This window comes from Mirounga leonina, unplaced genomic scaffold, assembly GCF_011800145.1.
Source record: "Mirounga leonina isolate KUSES-001 unplaced genomic scaffold, KU_Mleo_1.0 Mir_168, whole genome shotgun sequence".
Lineage (NCBI taxonomy): Eukaryota > Metazoa > Chordata > Mammalia > Carnivora > Phocidae > Mirounga > Mirounga leonina.
The window spans coordinates 17,065,508-17,077,854 of NW_023270426.1; the positions used below are offsets into that span (position 1 = coordinate 17,065,508).

The 12,347-nt window shown below is 50.1% G+C and overlaps 1 protein-coding gene across 1 annotated transcript in view; it reads left to right on the forward strand.

Moving 5' to 3' along the window:
* SLC22A5 (solute carrier family 22 member 5) overlaps positions 1-12,347 on the forward strand; it is a 25,161-nt gene continuing 12,814 nt past the window's right edge. Inside the window, exons 1-2 of the mRNA XM_035014098.1 lie at positions 1-442; positions 7,340-7,443. Of these exons, the coding sequence (XP_034869989.1) occupies positions 50-442; positions 7,340-7,443 (497 nt within the window). The 5' untranslated portion in view covers positions 1-49. The remainder of the gene's footprint in view (positions 443-7,339; positions 7,444-12,347) is intronic.

Genomic DNA, 12,347 nt, shown 5'->3' on the forward strand with positions numbered 1-12,347 from the left:
GCCGCGTCCTTCGACCTCGGGCGGCGCGCCGCGGGCCGCTGCAGGCGGCATGCGGGACTACGACGAGGTGACCACGTTCCTGGGCGAGTGGGGGCCCTTCCAGCGCCTCATCTTCTTCCTGCTCAGCGCCAGCATCATCCCCAACGGCTTCAATGGAATGTCAGTCGTGTTCCTGGCCGCCACCCCGGAGCACCGCTGCCGGGTGCCGGACACGGCGAACCTGAGCGGCGCGTGGCGCAACCACAGTATCCCGCTGCGGCTGCAGGACGGCCGCGAGGTGCCTCACAGCTGCCGGCGCTACCGGCTCGCGGCGATCGCCAACTTCTCGGCGCTCGGGCTGGAGCCGGGGCGCGATGTGGACCTGGAGCAGCTGGAGCAGGAGGGCTGCGTGGACGGCTGGGAGTTCAGCCGGGACATCTACCTGTCCACCATCGTGACCGAGGTGGGTGTCAGTCCCCGCCCGGGGACCGGAACGTGGGGAGGACCTTCGCACTCCACCCCACAAGGTGCACGCTGGATGCTGCCCCTCTCTCCCCCAACACACTACCCACCTCCGAGTGGGCGTCCTGCAGGCACCACTTTGCGAAGTGACTTCTAACCAGACCGTGCCCCTCATAGCACGGGTGTCCTGCTGGCCACCTTGAAGAGGGAGGCAAAAAGGCCGTCGTGGCCCCTGGTAGCTATTCTACGACTCTGAATAGTCAGACTTTCTAGATGGAGGTGGGAGTGTTGAATGGAGCAGAGCCAGAGCTTGGGCCACCGGGCTGTCAGTTTTTCCTCTAGTCTCTTGGCATCTGTTCAGAGAGGGCAACACTCCTCTTCTTTCTTGAAGAACTTTTAAAGCTAAAGGAAGCATGTGTATAAAATTGTCACGGGCTCCCTTCTCCACTTACTCTTTCCTCACCCACCTTCACCCCAAAATGGCAATCTGGTCATACCCTATCAGGAATTGTTTACCTTTTGCTAATGGTTAATCATCAGAATTTTAGGGCCCATGCATCTGAAGAGCCATTCAGGGTGACTTGTTGGCCTGGGATGTTTTAGAGTATTCGAAGGCAGTGTCGTTGGTCAGATTTACTTAAAGCATACAACTTTTTTCATAGGAATTGTGTGTGGGGGGGGGAACTTCTCATTTCGCAACCCCTTGGATTTTCCTTTTTGGGTGGCTTTGTCTGTCCCCTGGTGACCCTGCAGCCATTGGAGCTACATGTATGGCTTATACATGTGCTTTGCATCTTACTCAGATGCTGGAACTCTCACTCTCTGGAGTCTCAGCAGAAATGAGCTAGCAGAACAGTGAAAAGAGTCCTCTACAGGCACCACTTTCTCGGAGTTCAGGATCAGAGATTCACGGATTGGGAAAGCTTCCTGGAGGTGGCAGCCTGTCTGAGTCTGGGGTGTTTAGCTCTTCAGATGCAAAGACGGGAGCAGCAGGCAACAACCTAGAAGGAGGGAAAGGGCTAACAGGTAGGGCACGCAGGTCCTGGTATGGCATCAAACCCTCCTGGAGACAGGGGTCCTGAGGCCCCTCTTATGTTTCTTCTGGGGGTGTCACCCTTCAGGGGAATCTCATCACTGCTCCAAGACTCGTGTGTGTGTGTGTGTGCACGTGCGCACACACGTGCATGCACACGTGCTCTCTCTCTGTGTGTTTGGACTAGCATGTGTCCCACACATACATGTAGTAGGAGTGTGATATGAGTCCCACTGGGATCTTTCAGCTGGTGACATCATTCCTGTGTCCTTAGGCATTGTTTTGCCTCACAAGCAAGTCTGTCACACTCCTGGAAGCCAGTGAGAGTTGTGGAAACAGAGACTGTCCCTCAGGTTGCTGGCAGAGGCCACCAAGGAGAAGTCATACTTCATGACACAGGAGTCCCTGCAAATTCTGCTTCCGGCTGCCCATGGTAGGGGAAGACAGTGAAGTCAGAAGAAGCTCATGGCATCTTTTTGGGTTTTACCCTGACTTCTAGGTTCCCTTGGCTTACCCTAGTCATTTGCTCTTGCTTCACCGCCCCCGTGCTGTCTTGGGCTGAGGCTGGTGGTGGCACTGATGAGCTCCTAGAGGTCGGCTCTAATGGAAGGGTCCTTGAGCAGTGACGACGTTGCTGCTAATGTCAGTGTTTCCTTTTTTGCATTTAGCCTATTTATTTAGCTGTCTTAGCAGTTTCATAAGAGCTGTGTGCCCTTTTACCTACTTATAGATTGTCAGCCTTTGCAGGGAGGCGAGGTTAATACATTACTTAGGCTTTTGTTTTGGGATGCCGGAATGCCTGACTCTTAAAAGTTCCGAGGCTGCTTGTTCCTCCCAGGTGAATGGTCACCGTTGGAAGTTACTGCATTAACATTCTGATTTTCTTTCAACCCGGACCTGGCCCGCTGACCACTGCAGCTAGTCCTGTGTCTGCTGAATGTTCAAGCCTGCCTTCTGCTCCGGATCATAAATAGAGGTGTTTATAAGTACATTGGTATTGAATTCTTCTTTGTTTTTCAACAGAAGATGAAAACTATAGGTCTCCTGTTTGATTTATTTTTCTCTTTGTTGAAGTATGTACGTGTAGTACTAAACTTTGTGGTAGTTTTACGTCTTGGCATCTCCCTGACATCATGCCGGATAAAGACGGGGTTACCTAGGGAAATTTTTGTTGAATGTATTAATGAACAATTTAAGAAATGTTGTCTGAAGTTTGAGAGCTAAAGAAGGAAAGGACAGTTTAATTCATAGAAAAGAAACTTGGGCCTGGTCAAAAAGCATCGACTGAAATATTTTAAAGAAAATGTAACCACCCAGCCCACAAACTGTGCCTTGCCCCTAAATGGATCTGCAACAAGGTGTTGGGATTGGCGGAGAGGAGGTGACACTATGAGGTGAAAGGGAATGTTTTGGGAATAGTTTGGTGGTCCCCGTGCTTCTAGGCTGGCCTCTTCCCCAGCCCCTCATTCATGCCTAGAGTACTAGAGAATCAGCCATGCCACCTGGCTCCAATCCCTGAATGCTTCTTGGCCCAGGACTGTCCCCTCTTCAGAAACCTGGGTGATTTCTCAGGCTGCCTGGGCTGCCTGGTTTTAGGTGTCTCCCTCGCCCAGCTTGCAGCCAGAAAGATTCTTTTAAAAACTTAAAGCTCTTCTGGCACCCATGAGTTGGGGTCCCTTCATCTAAGACCTGGCAGTTGTCTGTGTCCCTTGCTTCTCTCCTTTCTATCCTTCTCTGAAGCCTCCTCCCCCAGCCCATAGCAATATTCTTACTCACTCCTTGTCCTGGAAAGCCTCTTTCTCTGGACTGTCTTTTCTGTCAGTCTTCTCTCATGTACAGATAATCTTGGAAGATAGGAGAGCTCCCACTGTGATTTCAAGCCCTCATGAAGGAACGTGGGAGGCAGGGCTGGGCTGACTTCTTGTGGAAAGACCTGGAGCTTGTGCCTCACTGTTAAGTCTTTGCTGACTGTCTCACCTAAGGGAAATGCAGACCCTTAAGGCCTTGCCTTTGGAGCTCATGGCAAGCCAGAGAAATCACTTGCGGGGTCCCTGAGGCCCCTGTGCACACACGGTCATAGCAGGCACATCTGGCCATGAATGGTCTGGCTAGCTGAGAACCAACGCCCTGGGTCAAGGTTCTTAGAGCTGACACAGGGAAGAGGGTGAAGGAGCAAAAAAATTAACAAATAAATAAAATCTATCCTAGAGATTGAAGTTCAGGGTTCATCTGTGTTTTGAGCAGCCAAGCCTAAGGTCCAAGCCCAAAGGATACTATAGTATTGAAAGTTAACAGCCCTTTTATTCATCTTTTCCCTCACTCACCTATGTACCAAACAGCCTCTCCTCTGCAGGGCTCTGCCAGGCATTCTAGAGGATATAGCAGCAAATTCTTTGTCTCCTTGCCCTGACCACCTTGGGGCAAGGATCTGCCATTAACTGCAGCAGCGGGCAGGACAAAATGTGGGTAGGAAGACATGGTATTCAGTCACAGCTGGTGCTTATCAGGGTGTTCGACCATTGATGCGGTCAGGCCAGGTACATCTCTGGGAAGAGCTTCTGCCCTATGGGCACAGACCCTATCTTTTTTCCTTCCAGCCAGTTCACAAGGAAGAACATTTAGTCCCAGGGAACTACATCATCTCTCTCCATCTCATAACTGAGAAGCAGCTCTAATTAGATAGCGTGTACAAGAGACACAATTCTCTCTCTTCTTAAAAATGTTAACAGTTTTATTGAGGTGTAACTGACATAAAATAAATGGCCCAGAAGTGAAGTGTACAATTTGAAAAGCTTTGAGAGAGAGAGAGAGAGAGAGAGAGTTCCATGAAATCATCACCACTAGAGAGGCACATTTCTGACCAGGAAGGATGGCAAGTAGAGGTTCCTTGCCAGAGTGGCTCCCAGATTTTTTTCAGGTTGTGCCCACTCTCAAAGCTCACCCAGCTGAGGGGTCACAATGCTAGACTCATGACTTGAATCCTAAACCCATATGTTTAGTTCTAACTCTGAGACTTGTTATCATCAGCCAGTACAGCCCACATAGTGAGTGGAAGCATCAGTGAGCTAGTCTGTAGCTGCTTTAGTCCTGTCTGGGGAGCCAGGAGCTCAGTGGAGGAACACTAGATTCCTTTGCCTATGCAGCAAGCCTTGGGTGCATAGCTTGGACTCCATGGGCTTCTCATCCTACCCCAAATCCTGGCCCCACTGCAATCCATTCGGTGGTTGACAGTAAATGAGTGTCTTGGCTGGGTAGGATGGTCTGTGCCTGCACTCATGTTCATTTTTTGAGACCTATTATCTCTCCTGGCCCTACCCACAGGCTCCCTGTGGCCAGTGGGAATGAAGTGTTAACTCACGTTGCTTTTGGAGGTCCCAAAACCAGGTCCTGAGGATTGTTAAGAATCACCAGTGGTGAGGGCACCTGAGTGGCTCCGTTGGTTAAGTGTCCGACTCTTGATTTCTACTGAGGTCATGATCTCAGGGTCATGAGATCAAGCCCCACGTTGGGCTCCACACTGGGCGTGGAGCCTGCTTAAGTTTCACTCCTTCCCTCTCCCTTTGCCCCTCCCTTTCAAAAACAAACAGACAAACAAAAAAACCCAATTGTCAGTGGTGGATAGAGAGCCCGGGTTACTCCAGAGAGTTACACGTTTGCCCAGACTAAGGACCGGCTGGACCCAGTGGCGGGATTGAGGCTGCCAGCCCTGGGGAGAGGCTCTGAAACCTACCCCAAGATGAGCGTGACAGAGACCTTGTCTGCTGCAGAGCATAGTCTGTCCCGGTTTCAGGTAGCACCTGGCCTTGTCAGCCCAGAATTCCCTACCAGCCTGTACTGGGGGACCTGACGTCAGGGGAGGGGACTGTAGAAGCCCCTGTGGGTTTGTAGTCCGGCTGAGCTACATGAGTCCCCAGCCCTCGTGAGAGTCCTGATGAGAAGCTGGCCAATGAGAAGCAGCTACTGACCCTTTCTTCAGTTTTTCATCTCTGTTGCTACAAAAATTAATGCATGCTGGCTGGAAGTGGGTCTCCTCATAGTAGCTGTGGTAGCTGTAATCTGGCCCCGAAAGTTCTGCCTAACCCTCTACCTAACACCAGAGGCCGATAACCCCATCACCACGTCCTCCAGCTCTGACTCCCTGGCCACTCCCATCCTGACTTTATTTATTTATTTATTTATTTGACAGAGAGGGAACACAAGCAGGGGGGAGGGGCAGAGGGAGAAGCAGGCTCCCCACTGAGCAGGGAGCCCGATGTGGGGCTCGATCCCAGGACCGTGGGATCATGACCTGAGCTGGAGGCAGACGCTTAACCCACTGAGCAACCCAGGCGTCCATCCCATCCTGACTCTAGCAGCCATGTCTGTATGGGGGCTGCCCTAGGAGCACTCACCCTTCTAGAAGGGAGTTGGTGTCTTCTTGCTAGCACCACCGAGGCTGCAGGGGGGGGGGCGGCTGTAGCCTGAGTACTCAGGCATTGGTGCTCCAATGTTCTTGCCTCCTGCTAATCTGAACTTTCTCTAGATTTGAGTTTGAGATCTCTACCTCTTCCTTGTGGAGATTCTCAGCCCATCCAAGGTTTATTCCAGAGTGAAGAGCCAGCTGTGCGGCTAAGTGATCCTTACCGTTAGCTGCAGGGATTCTTCATGTCCACCCTGGGGACTGCTTCCCACCCCTCTGAGGTGCCCGGAGGCTCTGTGCGCATACCGCCCAGCAGGGAAGCAGATTTGTTTTTCTCTCTGTCACTGGCCTGGAAGAAATGCTTTCTTGGAAGCCACACATTCCCCCTGCCTCTGTGACTGGGGAGCCAGTAGGCTCCACAGAGTGTAGGCCAGCAGCCTGGCACCAGGCAGGCCAGGGTCTGAACTCTCTGGAGGGCAGCCTTCTTCGTGATTACTGAGCACCATCTCTCTGTTCTGGGAAACATTTTTCTGGGAACCACCAAGCTTCTTGTTTTGGCTTTTCTTCCCTTTTTTGGCTCCTTGTTAGGCTGGGGTGACCCAGCATCTGAATGTTCAGCTGCTTCCCCCCGCCTGCAGACCTCTTTTCATGGGAATTGCACATTGAGAGCTGGAAACTCGAGCAGTGCAGCCTGTTCCATACCCGCATCCCTGTTTTATACTTGGGGGAAAAGGCAAAATGGGGGGGAAATCTTGTCTGACGTTGGATAACCAGTTAACAGTGGAGTAGAAGCTAAACCCAGTTTCTTGACTCCAGCTCAGAGCTCTTGGCTGTAACTGGGCCTAGTGTTGTGGTCACAGCATCAGTGATCCCAGCTGTAAATGTCACCTGAGTGTCCCACGGCTCATTGGCTCAGACTGGGGGCCCAAACAGAACCGCAAGAACAGATCCAGATGGTGCATCCCAGGCCCTCTGGCCTCAGTCCCTTGCTGGATGCCTGGACTCTTAGAGTCCCAGAGCCCTGCTCTAGAACCATTCCTGTGCCATTCCTGTCAATGGTCTGAAGCCCACTGAAAGGGTACCCTGCCCCGTCCACAGCCCTGGGCTCCCCCTGGATTCTTAGAAGCAACCATGAAAGGCCTCACCTTCTCTTCTCCTGGATTGACAGATGGGCACTGTCCTTGCTCTCTACCTATCCTCCCTTCTCCAACTGGTAGCAAAACAGTGGAGCTGAAAGCTATGAAAATCAGGATGGGAGGGGGCCCACTCTCCCTGTGAGGGGGAGAGCTCTCTGCTTTGCTGTCCACACAAGCCTTTGCCTGCCTGCATGAGCGCATGTACCCATGCGATAATATAAACAGAGCCTGCAGGGATATAGGATATTCTCATTTCATTTTCCAAGAGGCCATAAATTTAAAACATTTAACAAAAGAAGTGAGTGATACGTCTCTTTGCTCCCCTTACAGTGGAACCTGGTGTGTGAGGACGACTGGAAGGCCCCACTCACGGTCTCCTTGTTTTTCGTGGGTGTGCTGGTGGGCTCCCTCGTTTCGGGGCAGCTCTCGGACAGGTAAGGTGGGTGTCTCTCTGCTGCAGCTGCAGGGGACCACAGCACCAAGCACGGAGCACGTATGTGCCTGACTCTTGGCTTTAGATGGTAGTGCTCTCTCAGCACGGGGCCTTGTGTTTTAGAAGAAGAGGAAGCGGTGTCTATAGTGTAGATTCCATACCAAGTAAAGAGAGCCAACAACTTTTTCTCCCTCATTCTTGCTGAGCAGAACAACCTGAGCTAAGTGTATCCATCATCCAGTTGACCAGGAAATATATCATGATTCACTTCTTGTACCAGCCTGTTGGCCTTCCCTAGGTGACTCTTTCATGGGAGAGGTAGACACCACACACACGCAGATGAACTTTGTTGACGATCTTAAGGCCTCCCGTGAATGGCCACCTCTGTATTCCCCAAACCGTCATTCTCTCTGCATGATGAGAGGGGATCTTACTGGCCAGTAGTAGTGTAATGGGCAGAACTCTTGTGTTCACAGGGCTGCTGCCCCTTAGCTTACAGCTTGTAGCACCTACTTGACAGCAAGCAAGACATGTACTGTTTTGACTTATAAGCAGGTTATTTATATAATTCCAAGGCTTTTAACTCAAAAGTTCCTTTCATGGCTTAAGGAGTTCATCTACTCTTGAAATTATATGCAAAATTTTAGAGATTGTATATGAACATTTTTTTTTCTGGAGAAAGGTCCATAGTTTCCGTGAAGTTCTCAGAGGGGTCCATTATGTGGTATCTTCCTACCCCAGGGCTCCAGGGTCTGTTGGAGAAGCCCACGGTGAGAAGAGTAGCCTTCACCAAGGTCCTTGGCCGTACTGGATCACCCAGTGGAGTCCCAGCATCCTCCTAGCTGGTTGGGGTCTAATAGAGAAGTTCAGGATGAGAATGTCATCCTACTTTAAGAACAAACATATTATCCCGGAGCACAAACTCAGGTGATGTCCTGGCATGTTTATCTCTATAGATTATTGTCTTTACCTGAGAATCCATTCCTCATGAGAAATATATGCATTTCTCACTAGATTTGTGTTTCCCAAGTATCGTCTAGCCATTAGAAAAGTGACAAATTCTTGCAGTCACCAGTGAGCATTTAAGAGTCAAGTAGGCCATGACCACTGATTGACAGTTCTAGACAAGCCTGAGCCACGTGCCCTTTCAGGGGAAAGACCTTTGCTTCCCGAGATCCTTAATCTAGCAGCAAGCATCAGTTGATTACTTATATTTATCTAACAAACATATAGCACCTAACATATGCCAGCCACCCTCAATAAGCACTGTACAAATTTAAAAGAAAGAAAAATAATCCCATCATAACCCTATGAAGTAGGAAGTATTATTACTCTCATTTTACAGGTGGGGAAAATGAAACCCGGAGGAGTTAAATGACTTGCACAGTCCCAAAGCCAGCAAGTGGCAGAGGTAGGATTTAGGCCCAAAGAGTCTTGACCCTCTGTTCTCGGGCCATGCTCTCCTAGAACTTGCCTTCTAGCAAGGCAGAATGTATTAAACAACTAATTGAGGGGTATACTTGTCCTTCGTGGTGTATGCAATACAGAGAAGAAGTACAGGATGCTAAGAGAGGGTCTGATGGAGGAGGCCTGGAGAAGCCGCCATGAGAAGGTGAAGTATGTGCTGGGAGTGGAAAGAGGAATAGAAATCAGCCAACAATAAAGGGGTAGAGAGAGGAAGAAGCATTGTGGGCAAAAAAAGCTGTACTTAAGTAAGCCTCAACTCAAGAAGAGGCAGCTCACTTTAGAAACTGGGAAAAAGTCCTCTGGGGTGGAGGTGTGGAGAGTGATAGAGAGGAGGAAGCAGGTGAGGCAGGTGGAGGCCCAAGCAGAAGAGCAGGCCAGGCTTAGCTGATGATACGTAGGAGTCTGTGGTTTAGTCACAGAGCAGTGGGGAGCTACTGAGAGTTTTATAAAGCAGGAGTACAGCGTAATCAGATTTATATATTTTTAATGATTATCTGATAACTTTGCAGAGAAAGGATTAAAAGGGAGAAAGAGGGGTTGTGGAGAGACCAATTAAGAGGCTGTCACAATAATTTATGTGGGAAATGATGATGGTTTGGACTAGGCTGACAGTGGTAGAAATGGAGAAGAGAGGTAGGAGATCCAACCAACAGGACTTGGCTGTGGGTTGGATGTGGGAAGTGAGGGGAAATTTTGGGCCTATACAGCGGAGCTGATGACGATGCCATTCTCTAAGACAAGGAACTCTGGAAGAAGATCATGTTTGTAGGAGAAGATGCAGAGCTCAGTTTGAATGTACTGAATTTGGGGTGACTAAGAGTCCTAAATGGATGAAGTGAGCCTGCAGTTGGATGTGTGGCCCTGGTGTTCCATGAAAGGTGTAGGCTGGAGAAATACATTTGGGAATTGTCAGCTCCATAGGACCCTCAACAAAGCATCCGGAGCGTGGAAGAGATTGCCCAGAGCGAGTGTAGAATGGGAAGAGGGGCTGCCCAGGATGGAGCTTTGAGACCTTCCAGGTGGGCTGCTGGGAGATCCCTGTCACAGGGTTGAGTGGCAGCTGAAAGAGGAATTTCCTTGATGTGAAAATCAAGGAGGAGGTGCCCCAAGTTCAAAGTTGAAACTCAGTGCATTTTTCTGGGTCACCTCTGTCATGGGTTAAGCAGACCTTCGTGGGCTAGCCTGAGAACCTGATTACCATGAACACGGTGATTGTATGAGGAAAGTGTTTCATTTCCACAGATCTGATCCCAGGGAAACACTAGAAGCAAAATTAATGAGTATGTTGAGGACCACCTTAGTCTTCTGAAGGACAAGTACAGTGTTTTACAAACCCTCTAGAAATCTCATCAGCAGACTTCTTTTTTTTTTTTTTTTAAAGATATTATTTATTTATTTGAGAGAGAGAGAATGAGAGCACGAGAGGGAAGAGGGCAGAGGGAGAAGCAGACCCCCTGCTGAGCAGGGAGCCCGATGCGGGACTCGATCCCAGGACTCCAGGATCATGACCTGAGCCGAAGGCAGTCGCTTAACCAACTGAGCCACCCAGGCGCCCGCAGACTTCTTTTAAGTAGGGCATCTAAGTCAAGTAAATGAAGTAGCTAAAAGTGTGGCTGTTCTGGCTGAGGCCCTCCCTTCAGCTCCCAGCATCACCCCACAAGCTTGGCGACACCCCCCTGGAAGGCGCCGGGCTCCGTGGGATGGACAGTTTCTAATCTCATTATTTCTAAGTAAGCTGGCTCAAAAACCTAGGCCAAACAAATGACCTCAGCAGTAGATTCATACCTCAGCTTGTCTGGGATATCCACAGTCACTTTTCGTTTAGGGCAAAGATCAATAAGCCTGAAATTCAAGAGCGGTGAAAATAATCCTGGGCGGTCACCACATTTTATCTGACCTTACTGAATTGCTGTTTTGTGCATGAATTACAAGAGGAGCACAGCCCTGGGAAGAGGTAGACTGGTACTTACTGTTTTTGTAAGCACATGTGTGGTTGACATTTTGTTGACAGACTTTAAAAGTGAGCATTTCTGAGCCCAACCCCAAACTGGGTTGCTAAGGACTGTGCTCTGTAAGGATTTGCTGGGTCTTTCTCTTCCTTACCGTCCATCCCAGGGAGCCCGTGGGAAGGGAAGGCATGGGGAGCGGTCACGCCTGTCTCCCCTGTGGGAAGGGACCTTCCCTTGGCTGGCGTGTTGGGCGTGCTTGTTATAGAATAATGCAGGGCAACTTGGTCTCTTTCTGGACAGGGTTGCTCGGCCTTGGCACCGTGGACATTTTGAGCCAGAGAATTCTGTGTTACGGGACGCTATCCTGGACATTTTAGGATGTTTAGAACATCTCCAGCTTCTACCTGCTAGATGCTAGTAGCACCAAAAACAAGCGAAAAACCTGTTTCAGGGGAGAGAAGCACCAGACTCTTTAACATGGCAACAGGGCCTTCTGCAGCTTGGTCCCCACCCAACCCCTGCGGTCTCATGTTGAACGCCTGACGCCAGTGATGCCGGCTGCTATCTGCGCATGTCTTCATGCCCCCTCCAGCCGCGCTTGTGTGTGCTCTTCCCGGCATTCCCCAACCACTCCCGTGACCTTCCTTGACCGTGAAGGCCAACTCAGGGTCCCCGGTTTATATTGCCCTGCTTCCTTGTGCCTTTTCTTCGTAGCACCTGTCAGAAATTGGTAAATAAGAGGTGTTACCATAGGTAATGTTGGTCCCCTCCACTATACAGCGAATATCATCAGAAGCTTTGTCCCTATCGCCTACTCCCCCTCCTCAATAATGACTTCTTCTTTGGGCCTTATCTCAGTGTCTGGCCATCAGGGAGACCTTCCCTGAATGCCCACGTCCCCAGCCCCTACTCCCAGGCCAGGGTAGGTTCCTTGGTCGTGTCTCTTGTGAACCTGGGCACTGGTCCTCCAGTGTGCTTGTGTCAATGTGTGATTGCACGTTCAGTAGTCTGGTGGCTTGATGACAATATGATTCCTGTCTTACCACCTGTAGGCTCTAAGCCCCTTGTGGATAGAAACGAGTTTTGGTCTGTGTTTTATAATTCACCTGTATCCCTAGTGCCTAGTATATAACTGAGGTTCATATATACATTCATTGAGTGAAAATGGGTGTCAGCCAGCCCAGGCCACAGTAAGGCGGAACCTGCTGGGTTGAATGAAGTACATTGACTTGTTTCTCCCTATGACACTATCTTTAAAACAGATGAAACCCACAAAAAAGCCAACATTTGTTTTTTTTAAAGATTTGTATTTATTTCTTTGACAGAGAGAGATACAGCAAGAGAGGGAACACAGCATGGGGAGTGGGAGAGGGAGAAGCAGGCTTCCCGCGGAGCAGGGAGCCCGACGTGGGGCTCGATCCCAGGACCCTGGGATCATGACCTGAGCCGAAGGCAGACGCTTAACGACTGAGCCACCCAGGTGCCCCAA